Below are 17,745 nucleotides of genomic sequence, written 5' to 3' on the forward strand. Positions count from 1 at the left end.
ATAGGCATGTATCAGTTTATAGTACTTAGGCTGTACATTCTTTTGCTATTGAAAGTCTTTTATAAAAGAAGAAAAATAATGTTCCAACTTCTTAGAAGTAGATTGGTAGGAATTTTTTTTGAAATTTTAGAAACTTGGGTTGGTCACTGCACGTCAGGAAAGCCAATGACTGGAGAATCACAGATGGATAATGGCTACTTAGCAGGAAGCAAAACATGGGGCCTAAAACCTGAACAGCCACTGAAAGAATATTTCTCTACATATATTTGATTACTAGAGTGTAAACAGTAAAGAGCTGACTGAGCAGGTCAATCTAAGATCATGTCAGCTTCTAGACTGAGTCAGGATTTCACATAACAATATGAAGCATAGACAGCATGCAGTTCATTGCTGAAATGTGCTTGTGCAGCTGTGTCTGATTCCCAAATTCTAAGTGCTTAGAATTTGCAGTGCAGTTCTTAAACATCATCCAAACTACAAACAAAAAAATTTGAGAAAACGTGGTATTTAAAAGTAGTTGGTCCAAAGTTATGTTCAGAATGTCCCACTAACAACAAATGCATCTGTGTATAGACTTTGAAACTTGTAATGAGTTTGCACTAACTTATTACGACCTACTTGTGAATTGCTAATTGGCACTTCTGACTCAGGCTGGGGAAATGGCAATAAAGTTTACATGTATCCAATTCATTGCACATTGATAAGCACATAACTGTAAATGTGGAAGTAAGAATTGGAAAGTATGCCTGTATCACAATAGAGAAACTCACTAGGTAGTAGGAAAAACTAGAATTTGGAATGAGGTGTCTTCTATTGGTGTAGAGATGATTTAATGAAATATTTTAAATAAACACACCAGAGCCTAGGCTGCATCAGGCCCTGAGTTCCATCCCCAAGCACCTCAACCAAAAAAAGTTTTTGGATATTTACATGACAACTTGAGCTATTAAAAACATCCTACAAAATCCCATTAGTCATGTTTACAAATTCTGCAGAGTCAACCATTAACTATTTCAACCTGTTAATTCCATGTAAGTCATTCTCAGAAATAATGATCTGGTGATCATTTTGGTAAAGGAGTCAGAAAGAAACAGGCAGAGTGGGCACAAGTAGGCGGGGGGAGATGGGTAAATACAAAGGCATGCTTAGAAAATGATCTTAGGTACGACATTCTCATGGCCTGATGTTCCCTTTCTCTGTCACACTCCGGTTACCTGTGTTAACCCCTCCAGTGAAGATCCACGCTCCAGTTGTCATGGCTGCTTTGATGAGACCTTTCCCAAAGACTTGTTTGAGTTTGGGCTGGAGTTCAAAGTTCTGCAGGCCCCCGTGGACAGAGATGAGAAGCTTGGGAAGCTCCAGTTGCCATTCCTTGGTCATCAGGTGTAGGAGAAGATCAGGTTTCGTATCAAAGGATACTCGCACATACTAGAAGAAGAAAGGCTATTTAATGAAATATTTAAAATAATAAAATAATATTTAAATATTCTAAAAATATTAAATAATATTTAAATAATTGATTAGGGAGATAGGCTGGGCTCTTGAAGGCTTTTTTTCCCCCCTTTGGATTGAACTGAGGGCCTTGTACATGCTTTATCACCCAATGACATCTCTAGCCCTTTTATTTTGAGACAGTTCTCCCTAAGTTACTCAGGCTGGTCTTGAGCTTGCGATCTTCTTGCCTCAACTTTCTGGGTAGCTGTCCTTACAGGATTTTCCACACTGCACCGGGTGGCAACTTGTCTTACTATATGTGTTGCTACTTGAAGAAAATGTTTCATGTGAAATCAGATTTTTTAAAATGGGTGATCACTTCCTTTACCAAAAAAGTCCTCATCAGATGAAGAGTTTAAAGATTTTCTTGAAATTCTATCGCTACAAACTTAAATTATTTGATTTTCTAAAGTGTTAATTGAAGCACAACTTTTCCTGGAATGAGTTTTGTTCAAAATAAAATCCTCATATTTTACCACTGTTTATATTTGTGCAATGGACCAAATATTTCTAATGTTTCAATGAGTAACAGTTTCGAATCTGTTGAATGCAGATAGGACTATGTTTTTGTGATGCTATTTTGAGAGGTTTTTGAAAGATTCTATAATTCTACATAATGCAATGAAAATTTTGAAATAAAGTAACAGATTATATTGAAGTCTAATAACTATCTGAAAATGTTTTATTTTTAAAGAGAAGTAATTAGTTCTATAGGATAATTGAAATTTAAGGTTTATAGCATATATCAAGTTTTTACTGAATGCAATTAGAAATAAGATGTAAAAAGGAAATGCTATAAATACATATGACAATAAACACCAAAACACATATATTAATAGTCATTTAGGTCTTCATTTAATTATATAAAGACTTTTGTTTCCAACTAGAAACAACTGCAATACTAGGTAAATAGAGAAAAGCTTTACAAATACATTGCCAAGGCCTGAAAAGAAGAAATTTTCAATTCTTAAAGAAGCTGTAAACTGGGGAGGTTGTAAAATGTCAAAGCAGGGCTGACCCTGAGGGTCTGTCTAAACCCTGGTCACCCTGAACATTTGATTTGATGACCTTATGCAGTATGGTAGGATTTTAATAGGAGGCCTGAATAAAGCTGGCATACTTCAAAGGACTCCACCCTGAAGCATCAAGGAGGAAAAAATAAGTTAACGCTGATGTACAGAAAAAGCCAGCAAAGAAGCTTGTCAACCTCAACCTTGGTTTTGGGTAGAAGGGAAAGAAAAATCTTCCTCTGATTATTTTTAAACACAAGCAGGCCTTCATACAGGTTTTGGTCCACATTGATGCTATCAATGGGGTTTGAGACATGCCAAGCATAGTGTTTAAGGTAATGGTTCTGTTTGAGTAATGGATCCAGATAATTGGCAGAAGCAAATGCAGTTTCTTGGTGGAGGAAAGTGTCATCAGTCCAGGTGGGAAATAATTCCCATGGGAAAGTAAGCATTCCATAGTAAAGTCTAATCACAATGCAAGGAAACAAAGCAGCATCAATGAGAAACAACAGGAATCAAACAGCAGAGTCACATTCTCAAAGATATTGAAATAATTAGAATATGTCATAGCTATGTTTAATATGCTAAAAGCAAATGAGATGACCAAATTTGAGTAAGGAATAACCATGTACATTTGCAAAAAGAATGAAACAGAACTTCTAGAAATTAAAATGGAGTGATTTAAAGAAAAAAATGGAATCCTTAAACTACTGGAGAGAGACACAGATAATAGGAATGGAAAATAAAACAAACACAACCTAGAAAGACAAAGGAATTGAAGATATAAAAGAAAAATTGGAGGAGATAATTAGAATTCTTGGTAGAAATAAAAAAATGGGGAAGAAGTAATCCTTGAAGAGCTATTGCCTAGGCATTTCTCAGAATTATTGAAAAATATTAATTCTCAGGACCAGAAAGTTCAGTGAATCCTAAGCAGGATGGATTACAAAACATCTAATTCGAGGACATACAGAGACAACATCAAATGGTGGGGTAAACCCTCAGGAAAAGATCATCCACAAAGAAACAGTCAAAAGATCTATGGCCTATGCCTCAACAGCAACAATAGATGACAAAAGCCAGGATCTTCAATGTGCCATGAGCAATTATTATCAGTCTAGAAGTTCAGTCAGCAAAAATACCTTCAAAAATGAGAACAAATTACAGATTACTTTCTGACTGCCCAAACTGAGTTTAGCAGACTTCACCAAAGGAACTTTTAAAGTATATGACAGGCAGAACTTATATGATCTAATATGGATGAACTGGGATGTGAAATGTGATGATAAACTAAGATTTTAACAACTTTATGGCAAATCTAAAAAAGCCCTCGTTGTAAAATATAAAATAATGAAAATGTGTACTTTTTGGTAAAAAGGGATATAAGTAAATCACTGGAATGGTATATCAGTTGAATGGAAGTAGCCAAAATTATAGCATTCAGAAGTCTATGCTGAATGGAAGAGAAGAAAGGTATTAAGTTTTGACTAATTTCATGTAACTTTTTGAAGTTAGTACCTGGGATCAGATGCATATACACTAATTCACATATTGCTTTACCCTGAACATTTTTCTTTTATGAGGAGGAGGAGTACACTCTAATGATAAAAGTATAATGTAGTAATTTCATTCACCAGGAAGTCATTTATTATCATGTATTATGTACTGTACATAGTTGTAGATGCTATGCTTTTATAATACTTGAAGCACAATGGGTTTGTTTATACCATGTTGCCACAAATATAATATGTTGTGCTTCATCATTAAAACTTTAATGAGTCATTAGGTGATGAGAATTTTTCAGCTCCATGATAATTTCATGGGACCATCATCATATATGTGGCACATTATTGATCAAATTATCATGATGATATCAGAATAGCTCAGTACATGCAATGTGCTCTGCATGTTCCATTTCATGTACTTCTCTCAATAATAAAGAGGTTGGCATCATCTACAGTTTACTGATGGGAACAGAAAACATCCATCATGTTCTCAAGTGCACATTGCTAGTAAGACAGTAATGATAGGATTCGCACCGCAGGGCTAAGATAATTTCCCCATACTTCTCCACTTACAACCAAATAACCAATCTGTGAGTCCTAATGAGTCATTTCTTTAAAATGGTGCTCTCAACTAGGAGCTTCTCTTTTTCTTCTCCTGCTGCCTTAAGAACGCCTTCCCCTTAAAGTATGACTATTTGGATTTCAACAGTCTCCCAGAGGCTTCTTTGGCCTTGAGCTCTCTCTGAGACATCAAGAGATGGACTTCTTCCTCCAATCCCTTTTTGATTATATTATATATCAGAATCAATATATCCTATGTGAACTCCCCATGCTGGTGGTTAGGGTCTCCCATAATTTGGGAAGCAAACACTTTACCTCTAACTGCATCCCTAGCCCCTAAAATAAAGTATTTAAATAATCAAATTGCTTTTTTTTTTTTTTTTGGTTATTGTCTAGCAACTCAAGTAAAAAGTTTGGGAATAAGGGAATAATTAAAACCAAGAGATAAAACAATATTTTGAGGTTATCTAAAGATTTTAATTTTTAAATTATATTCTTACATCCCCCCAAATCAGACTCTTTGGTAAGTGTCTTTGGTAAGTGCTGGCAATATTATAGTTAATTCTGGACTAAATCAGCAGCTTCTCACTTATAAATGGTTGTGGGCAGAGAAATTAGTCAATTACTATTAAATGGTCAATGTGATTTAAAATTAGGAGCTATATTGGTTGTCAAGATAAGCAATTTTGACTGTTCACTTGTTAGTCTATTAATTGCTTAGGATTCATCTTACAGGTAACAAAAAATCTTCTTAATGTGCATATTAAATTTTGTCACCTAGGTATTACTCAGGTGCTCCCATTTAGGGACTCCCTGGACAATGATGGCAGTACAGTGTAGCATCAGACTCTGCACTGTCAAAATTTGGACAATTTGAGCATCCTCTCTTGTTAAGTGGGGGTTCTCCCAACCACCTTTTAGGATGCTGCATTGATTAAATTGTGGTACAAATGTGACTGAAAAAAATCCACCAATAGACCCCAGATAAAGGTTACATTCAGTACATATACACATGTATGTATATATAAGTATAGATATGACTTCTGTGTACAACAGTTCTAAGCAACTTGGTTCTAGCTCTTTGATTAGTAGTGTGCCTTTCAAAATACTCTTGTTTTCAACTCTAGGTCTCTAGAGAATGACTGGAACAGGTGTTTATAAAAGTACCTGCCCTGGATTATCTAATGCTTCCTTTACTACACAGCCCATAAAGTTCACCAGTTTATCATTTCAAGAGAAACTGAGTTTAAATAACTTACCCATATTTGGAATTATCCACCCTTTCCCCTTTCTCTCATGAGCATCCATGCTTGGTAGCAGGATGCCCACACAAGATGGGTAAATGATAGAATGTTATATAGAAAATAGAAGTCCGATTTAGTTGAAATTGAATTATTTGATCTATTCTTAGGTGTTGTGGAGGTCATTACATCTAGCATTATTCTCACAAGAATGCATTTTGATATCCACATGATAAACTTTGAAATAAAATTACATATGTGAGGGTAATATTTTAAGTATAAAATCTACAGATTTTCTTTCACTTGAATGGCAGAAGGCTTTGATAACTAAAACTCTAGAAGTTTTGCACTGCCTGAAACTGAAGTTCTTTTTGCTTAACAGGTGATTTTTTTCTGCATTTTTAAAAATCTAAAGCCATTCTCACTACTCCATCATTATATATGTTACTTTTCTCTTATCAATAGTGCTGGAACTCACAGAGGTGTCAGAAACACCACAGGGGATCCTTTTCTCTTCACCACGCCCAGTGGGCAAAGTCTGGGGCTGGGGGAAAGGGAAGCAGTCATTGCTGCTTAGAACAGATGGGAATGTTTCTTAAAAAAAAAAAAAAAAAAGAAAAAAGTATCAGGAAATAATATATAATATATAAACTTAGAATAGCAGCAACACAATTTTGACCTGAAAAAAATCCTTTTCTTTACCTAGTCAAGTACAAGTAAAGAACTTTGTCCTCCTATTTTATAGGTTCTATCAGGGTGACTGGCAAAAATCTACACAAAAGCCTTTGTTCCAAACCCTGAAAGATTTGATGAAGTCACTCTATAATACAGAGTTCTCTCAAAAGTTCAGTTTACATGTGCATGTGCATATACATTGTAAATCAATCACCTGATATAATTTGATGTACCAACAAGAAAAAGGTTTAGAATTCTTCCCCTATATTTTAACATTTTTTGATATTTTGTGATAAATTATGTAAGATTCATTGAATCTCACACTGTATGCTACAGGTTGACTGCAAACTAAAATTAATTCCTCCTAAGCTTTGTTACTACTTTTTAAAACTTCAACTTCTCTAATATGAAAGACGGCAGAAGAGAAATAAATTTTGAAATAAAAATTTCTTTTGAAAATAAAAGTATATAAATGATTAGGAAAAAAAATCTTCCTTTGGCATTCTGAACTTGGGCTTCTGTACAGCAATTTAGCTCTAATAATTTATCAATCCCTTCTTCAGCCCTAAATTTTTACCCATGTAACTTTGCCAGCTGTTTTAATGCAAATATTTTAATGAAAATGTAAACAAGCTGTAGAATAATGATACATGTGGCTAACACTCTTGGAAATGTTCAATGATATATTCTCTGATTAACACTGTAAAGCCATCATTAATTCTTGGAAATAATTGCTTGGTATTTGTGAAGTAGTATTTTTTTCTGAATAATGGGCTTACCATTGATAAATCTATTTTAATAGTGTCTATAATGCCTTTCTTTCAAGTCTGTAGTTGGAAAACTGCCCCATTCTTCTTTCTGTTGAGAAATGTGACAGGCATCATCTGATTTCCTAATTCTTTGCAGCCACATTTCAAATGGGCACATGTAATTAAAGCTGTGGCCAAGCAGTATGTCATATCAGACTGCTGAGACAATTTTGCTGATACTAACTTTCCAAATCCATGGAGCCTTTTGTTTTACAGTGAGGGTTCAATGCTTATGATGATTTAATGGATATAAAATCTCCCTGGAAAGAAAACATCTGCAATTGCATTCACTGTTATTAAACCTCCAGTTTGATGACCCACACAACTTTGGAAGTCAAAATGTCATATTGTTTTTGCAATTTCCCTTTTAGATCAGGTATTTATAGGGGTGGATGACAATAACTCAAAGCTAAAGTTTCAGAAATAATTTGATATGTCACTAAGTATATGAGCAGGTCATAGGGGATACTCTACAAAGTTTCTGCTAGAATCATTTAGCATACATTTTTCTACAGGTAAGGAGATGGGATATTTTCCTGGAGAAGGATTGGTTTTCCTTCTTTATAGATGTACACCTAGGATTGAAAGATAAATGATACATTCTAGTTTTATTCTCAGTTTCAGAAAGACCATCCAAAATTATTGCCAATTCAGTGAACTAGAGATTACTACAAGGTAGAAACCTGAAATCAATGGAGCTATCGATTACAAAACCTCTCAGAAACTTCACCATGCTTATGTAAAGTGGCTTGGTTAGCCACAGTCTAGTGATCAACTATTTTGTGTGTGTGCAGAGGGAGTCATTGAATTTCCTATTTGGTGTGTGTCAAAGATTCTCAAATCAAATTTGCATAATGCAAAGGTGGACAATTTTCAAAATCTCAAATTCAATCCCCAAAGCACTTTAAGAGCATCAGGTTGTGGATATCATTTTGCTGATAGCTCCCTTGCTTCCTGACTCCCTATTAATTCCTCCACTCCCCCATCCCCACAATGCTAAGAGAACAAGACTTTCATCCGCCCCATAGTTACAGCAGTAAGTGTGAAAATGGGGGCCAGAAATAATTATCTGAATTATATGAAAAACTATAGTAAGAGTTTCAACCTGATCTAATAAGCAGAACAAATGGCAAGGGAAAAGCTGAAGAGAATTATGTGGATGACTTGTGGGGTTTAAACACAAGTCCTTAATTAGGTTATACTTACCTGGCCCACAAGTCAGCTCAGCATTAATTGAAAGAGATGATTAGTAAGCAAATAAAGGTCTGTCTATAACCAAGCTCAGCACTGCTTCCTTGTCTAATCAACCAACCCTGAATAAACAAGAGTCTTTGAGAAATTGCACATATCTGCCTATTGTGCCATCTTGTTGATAGACCCAGTTGTTCTCTCAGGAAGGTTTAAAGAATTATAAGGTAGCCTAATGAGCTGCCAGATCATCTCCTAGTCCAGGACCGGCTGTTTTGGGGCTTGCAATTTGGTAGGAGACAGCTTAGTATTGAGAAGGAAGTCAGAATCCTTCACTCACTGTCAGCTGCAAATGTCTCCTATGTTGCAATTCTCTCTGTAAAGTGATGGTTTCATTGCTTTTCATGCGGGCTTGTCAAAACTAGAAATTGAGGCCTGAATGCCACGTAGCGCTTGGAAGGGCTCAGAAAAGGTTCTATTAACCCAGGATGTAATTTTACAAAGATTACTTCCTGTCATAGCTTTTGAGTTTAATTAATGTCATTAAATAATAGTGATTTTATAATCCTACTACAAAAGTTTTCAAAATTCTTATAAAAGAACTATAACTCTAGTAGTAACTAGCTTCTTTTCAATTACCCACACATAGCTTCCCAAACAAAATATTGATCATAATCTCTTTCAGACTCACATGACAGAAAGAGAATTGAAAGGAAGTTTCAGAACTTGGTTGCTAAATGATTGTGTGTCTGGGAAAATAATTTAGCTTCTCTAGGATCCATTTACCTCAACTATGATATAGAGGGATTGTGATTAATTAGTATTTTTTAAGCTTGGCTAAACAAAATAAACTTGGTAATTTTCAAAAACCTATGGACCAGTTTCCATCCTAGATTAAGGAATGACACTTTGGAAATGAGTCTTGAATATGAGCATGTGTGATGGCCTCACGGGTTATTCTGAGCCTCCAAGTTAAGAACAACTGTCTCTGCCTCTAAAGTCTGGTGACTGAAGTTCTGTGACATGTTGCAGTTCTGTCTATGTGATAAGAGAGAGATGCCCCATTCCTGAGCAGAGAGATGGCTTTCACATGATCTGTGACATTTTAGTAACCAATCTTTCCCTTCCAACTACATCCTCTGCCTGAATTTGTGCAGCTTGTACCCAGACCATCTTAGCATTTTGAAGACCCAAGGGTTCCATCTTGGGCTGCCTTGAAGGAAAAAGTTAATATTATAACTTAGTTTTAAAAAAATTGAAGGGTTAGTGTTGGGGTTGGAGTTGGGTTTAGGGAGGGGGGCAGGAATGGAGGAAGGAAGGACTGTATAGATGGAGGGGAAGGGTGGGAGGGGAGGGGGGGAAGGGAAAAAATGGCAGAATGAATCAAACAACATTACCCTATGTTAATTTATGATTACACAAATGGTATGCCTTTACGCCATGTACAGACAGAGAAAAAACATGTATCCCATTTGTTTACAATAAAAAAAAAAAAAGAAAGAAAAAAAAATTACTCTGCCTCTAGAGTTTTTCAACAATTTTGTTGAAAATCATTTTGACTTTCAAGCTTACTTGTCAGAAGCAGGGGACCAAAGGCTCTTTATGTTAGTTGGCCTGTTTCACTGAAGTTCTGGTAAATAATTGACAATGTCCTGCCCGTGTAAAGACTGTTCTGCTTTCACTGATTCCCCTCTGGCCAAACCACAAGCTGGATGCTCAAGACAATGAGAGGTGATGAAGGCCCAGGATGGCACCAAACCACTAGCCTTCCTTCTATAATGCGACCTCTGCCCTATGGACTACTCCATTTCTTTGTTTAGACAGGAGAATCAGAATATTTCAAGGGTGAGTTGTCAAAGTGAATAAAATGCTCACCTGTGCTAGGACTTTCACATGCTGTGTATTCCGTGGTAATAAAAAGAAAAATGAGTCTTCATTTGATTGACCCAGCCTGAGAGAGAAAGGACTGCCCTCTGAGATGTCCTAAGATTACCCTCACCTCTGCTGGCATCGTAGGAGTGTGACCAGAACAGTGTGACTCAGAAGGGCAGTGCTTGTGGTTCATGGCTCTGTGCTTGCTGTCTTGAAATTCTTCATAATTTTATCTTTGGATTTGTGTTTGGCAAGTGAAGTTTGATGAGACAGAGAAGCACACATTGGCTAGGACCATGTGGTCCTGCTCTTGCTTCCTTGATGCCTCTGTTTGGACCTGTGTGCTGAAGCATTCTGTGGCAAGGAGATGAAGCATCTCTCTCTGCCTGGGTGGGCAGTGCCATGGTGAGTTTCATGGACAACTTGCTGGGAAGTTTACCCACCTCATACACTGAGTACGTCCCAGGTAGAGCTGGAACGACCTTGGGAGTGGGGATCACCAGTCCACTCAGAGTTGGGGCTGCCAGTCATGGGAAGAAGGGATTGATTTCCCCTTTCCCTCTCAGGAGTATACATTTTCATTTTGCATTGGGCCCTATAAATTATGTAATTGGTTTTGTCTAATGTGACCACCATCAGACATCTCTGGGTTCTAGAGCATCAGGTGGAGTCTGAGAAAGGCTGTCAAAGCCAGGTATCTGTTTGACTTCACCTTTCTGGAGAAAGATCTATCAGTCTTTTAGACTCTTTTCTTCCAACATTAAATGTCAGAATATACATAGAACCTATATTTGCTGTATGGCATGGAACAAATACCTATTTTTTTGGTACCAGGGATTGAACCCAGGGGCACTTAACCACTGGCCACATTCCCAGCCCTTTTTAACATTTTATTTAGAGAGAGGGTCTCGCTGAGTTGCTTAGGACTTTGCTAAGTTGCTGAGGCTGGCTCTGAACTCACGATTCTCCTGCCTCAGTCTCTTGAACTGCTGGGATTACAGGTGTGTGCCACCACACCTGGCCTGACAAACACTTGTTTTAAGGCCTCAGTATGTTATTCTGTCATGTAGATTAATACTACTGTCATAAAATAACATAGGTAAGTACTGGGCACAGTGCCAAAAACATGGTAGATATTCAATAAATTTTAGTTGCTATTATCCTGATTATGATATGCTAGATTCTGAAAGGAATTGCTGAAGTATTTTGATTAATACTTCAAAGGATTTCTAATAAACTCATTTCATTTTCAGTCTTCAGTTTTCTCAGAGTCTCTCAAGTTCACTAGAAATTTTTGGGAGAGGTAAAGAGGAATATTACATGATGAGAAGGGATGGGCTGTGTCCATCATAACAGCACACCCACAGCAGCTGTATAGTTGGGGTATACAGGGAATAAAACAGAGGATGCAGATGACGAAAGTCATACTCTGTTTTGCTGGAATGATAGTTGCAGGAAATGAACACGGAAGTTAAAGTATATAATGTAGGGACCTACAACCCCCTCATCTCCAGTCAGTGGTGAATGGTGTTCACAGGGCTACCTCCCTGCTAGTGACCACCATCAGTGTTGGTGTTCAGAGAACAGAGATCAGAATGCTGACTTATGCAACCAAGTGCTCCTGTGGAAATACTCTAATACATCTTTGCACTCCCACGAAGTAAAGGAAGTTGTTTCACTGCTCTCTCACTATTTTTTCTTAATTAGTTAGTATTTTCACACTAGATATCTTGGGCACTAGTGCTGTATACCATGTGGTTTTTATGTTCTCTTTGGTCCACATAAGCATCAAATAAGGCAACCAAGACAGCTTCAGAGATTAAAAAGAAAAAAAAAAAAACTTGAGTCTCAACTGAAATAGTTTAACCAAGACTTTGCAGTGAGGCAGTGAAACAGTAAGGGCTCATATCCAGTTCTGTTTGACTTCAAGATCATGCATCTTTGTGTGGGTGTGTGGTGTTGGGGATGGAACTCAGAGCCTCCTGCATCATAAGCAGTCTACCACTGAGTTATATCCCCAGCCTGTGTATCTTCTTCTAATTGATTATGAAGCTTCTCTTTTAGATAGAGTCAGTGAACTTTTTGTAGGACTGATAATAACAGCAAATGCTTATTGAGCTTTAACATCAGGTAATGTTCTAAATACTGGACATGTATTGGCTCACTTAATCCTGGAGACAGCCCTAGGAAGTATAAATTACAATTCCCATTTTACAGATGAGGAAACTAAGGCACTGGGAAGCTAAATAAACCAGACAAAGTCACCTGATCAGTGAATGACATAGCCAGGCTATCACTGAAAAGTATGATGCTTCCGATTTTATGATCAATCATAGAAGTAGACAAATGAGTCAGAACATCTTAAATTATGCAAAAATCTTAACTGAAAAAGTGTAATTTGACCTTCTAAAATAATATAGTAGACATATACATCCAAATGAGTGTTCTTTAAGTATTAGTCAAAATGTTTTTGCAATTTTTTTCAGAGCGTGGGACAAATTATGAGAATAATAATAATGGCAGCTAAACTAGTTGTACATCTATTTATGTGCCTGATACTGTGTCAATGTTTTACATATGTCATCTCAATGTTTATGATAGTAGTACCAACAGTATACACAACAGAATAAATTATTGAGTTCAAGAAAAGTAACTTTCTCCATGTTACACAGCATTTATGTGACAGTTATGGGGTAAACTTAGACCATGTGAATCCAAAATCTACACTCTTCACTACTAAACTAATACTCCACTCTTTTATGTAGTTTCATGGTGGTAAAATTAACTTTCAGAGAATAAACTGGACTTGTAAAAACTGGCTAAAGGTATTCATAACTGAGTTCTATCTGTCTTACGATTTTTAGGTACTTGAGATTAGTTTTCTGTCAAAACTATCATTTGGAGAAAATATAGACTGCCTTTCTCTCGTGATCAATAAATTATCTGAAGTCAGTCCCCAAATGATCAAGGCATTTTTGGACAATGGCAACATCATGGGTCTCCCAAGCTGTTAACCTTGGAGGAGCACTCTTATCTACAAGCATATCTATGTCCATATTTGACTCTGAATATTAACAATGGAAATTATGACTAGATGCTCACCATATATGCCTTCTGGGCTTATGGCACAGTCTGCAGGCACCATTGGAGCACCCTGTGAAGTCACTGGGTGTCCTCTCTGCAATGATTATTGCTCAGTGAGCCCTTTCTTCACAAGCAACACTTTTCTTACAGGAAGAACTTGTATGACTTTTGATGCATGATTCCACATAATCAATTCCAGCATATGAGCAAATACCATTCTAAGTTGGGGAAACTTTGTGATTTTGTGTAGGCAAATACATCCCTTGATTGGGTGGGAAAGTTGGAAGTCTTCATTTCACTTAGTTCTACATAGGATAAGACTAACCTATTTCTTGTTTTCCCAGACCTTGCTGAATGTTACCAATAGCACCCTTTTCTTTCTAATATACAGCTCAAAAATTGGCTTTAATTTACTACATAACCCAAAATTAATTCCCTTAAGGAAGAACTATGAGAATAGCTCAGTTAGGCTTTCTTGGTAAGGAAATTATTGCAGTGGGGAGAGGAGGAAGAGGAAAACTGAAGGAAGGAAAGGGAGAGAAAAGTGGGAATTAGTTTCATTGCATTTTTAGACTGATAGTCATGTGAGCTGACTTCTTTTGAATTTAGTAGTGTGCTTCTCTCGGCAGAATTTTCTGTTCAAACTTGGAATGCTCTATGGCATGCCTAAGAGAAACTGCCTCCAACTGCTCTGCCCTCAGCCAGCTCTTAACAGTTAGAGGCAAGCTTGTACTATACTATTTCTAGAATTTTCAAAACATATGCTATATTCTATGCCTTGCAGAATCTGTCAGCCATCTTAGGAAATGGTCCTTGATGAGAACTGAAATTCAGAAGTGACAACTGTTAAAAGTAAAATTTGTATATTTTCTAAAACTTCTTTTAAAAAGTTCTCTTCATATGCAATCTTTCTATTGAGAACATTACTGAACACAGCTGCTTGGACAAAAAAAGCATTCAATATTGATGGCAAGATCTCTAGTAGAACAAAGAAGGAAATAGACTGATATGATCGTGTCTACCTTGAATAGAAAGAACTGCTACTTTACTAGCAGAATATACAGAAACCTAAAGGTAGCATTTTCCATCAAAAGAGTCAGGGGAAGGATTTAGAAAAAGTCTGGAATACATGAAATACAGAAAATAATATAACAAATAGTGGATAGATGTAGAAAATAAACCAAACATAAAAAGACAAGTACTGCATGTTCTCTGTCTCATACATGGAAATGAAAAAAAGTTGACCTGATTGCAGAACAATGATTAAGAGGTTGATTAATAGTGATTAGAGGTTAGGAAGAGTTTGTGGGGTGTGTTTAAAGTAAGTACATATTGTATGCAACTGTGGAAATTTCACACTGAACTCTATTAAAATGTACAATCTATACCTGTTAATCAATTTAAAAGAAAGCTATTTATCTTATTATTAATAATCATCACTTAATCTCATATTAATTATTTTTAAAATTCTGGAAGGAAAATTTTTTCCCTAATTTACAGAGTAACACACAGGGGAAGATAATTAGAGCAGGTTGCGCCCCAACAGAAAGTAGCAGGGCTGACATTAGACCAGAAGACTAAATCTCAGGCTCTTAACCACTCCTCTGCTGGGCATGAGATTGCACTGGGGATTGCCTGATTGGCTTTTTGATTACCATGGCTTTGTTGGAATGGCCACCTCCTTGGAACTCAATGGTCCCAAAAGCATCCGTTGGGCTGAGCTGAGTATGTTTGCTGATGGACCACTTCTCAGACTGGATGTCATTTCGGGAGAGGCGACTTTCATTTTTCTCATTCTGAAGCACAGAGATACTGGGAGTGAGTCCGACATGCTGGCCTATTAGACGCCCACAGCAACACCTATAACATAAGAGGTTAAAGTGAACCCCTCGTGTGAGCCACTATTGGAATACACACTTAAAACAGCCTGCAGTAGAAACCTGCAATTCATATTGACCCATTTGAGTCAATTCTCAAGTCAAATCCCTGAAATATTGTTATTTTCTTATATTAGGCAAATGGGAAACTCTGGCTCCATAAGACAAATGCATCTTATTTTCTCTTCTCTCCTCCCCACTTTGCTTTAGTGATAAAAACTATAACATGCATTCTGCCTTCTCCATCCACACCTTTCACGCCTGGTGTATTGTTTAGCATAAGACACCTATGAACCAAAAAGTTCTCTACATTTTTCTACTTCTCACTCCTTCCATCTATCAAATCTTGCACAAAGGTTACCAAAGAACTTCGAGGGAAGAATTTTAACATGCACATTTAAATGAGGAATCTGACTTATACGTGAGTCACAACTTATCTCTCCCCAATTGACATTTACTGTCAAATATCCAGTTCCAAGAATAAAAATCTGCAGAGTTAAGTGTTCTTGAAGAAACAATGAAAGAAAGTACTCATGAGCTATTTGAAAAGTTCAAATTTGTTCCTTCAACTATGAAAATGTCCTTCATGCATTACTACTACCACTATGACAATTATTAGTATTAATAGTTATAACATGTAATTACCATTTATTAAATACTAACAATTCACCATCCATTCTATGATGAAATATTGTCATTTTGGAAAGTTAGGTGATTTATCCATGGTTATAAATGAGTCTTTATGACAATATGATCTATACTTTAAACTGTTTTATTAAATTGTCTGCTCATAAAAGCATTTCAGATACGGATGTACTACTTTATTTCAAATGCTTCCCGCCTTACATACATTTGATCTTCAGGAAGGTGAGAAAGTACCAAAAACATGCTGAGAATTCTGAAGTTCTGCAGTCACGTTAGTAATTTGCTAGGAGTCTTTTATTTTAAAGCATCTTTTTTACTAGACTAGAGCATGTTTGTATGAACTAAGCATTTTAACAAAATGCTTAGTAGGAAGAATGAATAAGCATAGCAAAAATATATATAGCCCAGTATTATACACAGAAATTAGTTCCTTCTGCAACAGTATATTTGTTATTTGATGAAGGCTCTTAAACTCAGAATTAACTGTAGATATTGCATATTATGTAGGACATATATATATAATACATATATATGTAATATATATATAATACATATATATGATTGCTTTAAAAAATATACAGCAATAACAACAACTACAACAAAAATGTTTACTTTGATATGGTCCCTGCAATGGGTAGTCATTGCTATTGTTGTCTGTCCCTATAATCACTACGTTGCATTCTTTTATTACATTAGAGACAAGAAGATTACCTATTTACCTATGGGGGTCTTTGGTGCTGGGTATGATGTGAACGCATTCTCTTTTATAAAATGCTCTTTCTATCCAGGATTTCTGAGCCTGAGAAAAAGAGAGAGAGAGAGAGAGAAAGGATGAATATAACCTTTAAACATTTTTGACTAAAAAGCAAAACTTCATAATTGCATAATAGACTGGTATATTGTAAACTAAATGGAAATTGTGGTTGTTTCACACAAACACTGAATATAATAAAATCTGTGACTCCCAGTGTCTACTAATTTGGTTAACATTATAATATTGAAAGTTAAAGGGAACAGCCATGTTAAAAAAAAGATAGTGACAGAACCATATATAAATTCATAATGGCTTTTGAAGGAAAAAAACAATGTTATTTGCTGAGAAAATGAATTTGAAGGGATATATATAACATTACGTTTGTAACCTTATAAAAAACAAGGATTCAGTTGTAGGAAGAAATACATCTAAACAAGGTTTTTGTGATTGATGCTTCCATTAGATTTTTCCTTATAGAGGGAAAGGGAAAAATGGTCAAGGGAATTGTATAACTCAACAGCCACAACCCATCACCACACTGTTCTAAAATCCAAATTAACAATGCTGATATGTAAACAAACAAACAAAAGAAGGAAACGGAAACAGGAGGAAGATAAAGGTCTTCAGCACAGTCCCAGATTTCACAGGTAAGGTCTTGGGAAGAAAAAGAGACAGATTTATTATTATTATTATTATTATTATTATTATTATTATTATTATTTTGCTTTCCACATGCCTTTAAACATACATAGCAAATACAGTTTCTAAGAACAGCTTTTGTTGGGACTATCCACCCAGAAGTCCTGCCATTGCGATTGGGTTCCCAGATGAACAAAAGATGTTCTGGCAAACTGAAGGATCTTTGTTCCAAAGCAGAGTGTTCATCCTGCATCATTTACCCCTTTCTTTATCAGCATTTGAAATGGTAGAGAAGTCTCCCATGAAGTCCAATAAGCTATTCAGAAGATTCCTTCCCTAAGCACTTAAGATGGAAGTTGCTAGAACAACCTGTAATGTTCTTTCTATATGC

The 17,745-nt window shown here is 36.2% G+C and overlaps 1 protein-coding gene across 17 annotated transcripts in view; it reads right to left on the reverse strand.

The window, feature by feature from the left end:
• The window catches only part of Trpm3 (transient receptor potential cation channel subfamily M member 3), a 522,169-nt gene that overhangs the window by 263,350 nt on the left and 241,074 nt on the right, over window positions 1–17,745 (reverse strand). For 16 of the 17 annotated variants that reach the window (XM_047523941.1, XM_047523940.1, XM_047523938.1 and 13 more), the window contains exons 2-4: window positions 16,681–16,760; window positions 15,095–15,299; window positions 1,215–1,428 (exon numbers count right to left, since the gene is read on the reverse strand). In XM_047523941.1, the coding sequence (XP_047379897.1) occupies window positions 1,215–1,428; window positions 15,095–15,299; window positions 16,681–16,760 (499 nt within the window). The remainder of the gene's footprint in view (window positions 1–1,214; window positions 1,429–15,094; window positions 15,300–16,680; window positions 16,761–17,745) is intronic. The other variant, XM_047523942.1, reaches the window with a different exon arrangement.

The sequence above is a fragment of the Sciurus carolinensis genome, chromosome 14 (assembly GCF_902686445.1).
Source record: "Sciurus carolinensis chromosome 14, mSciCar1.2, whole genome shotgun sequence".
NCBI lineage: Eukaryota > Metazoa > Chordata > Mammalia > Rodentia > Sciuridae > Sciurus > Sciurus carolinensis.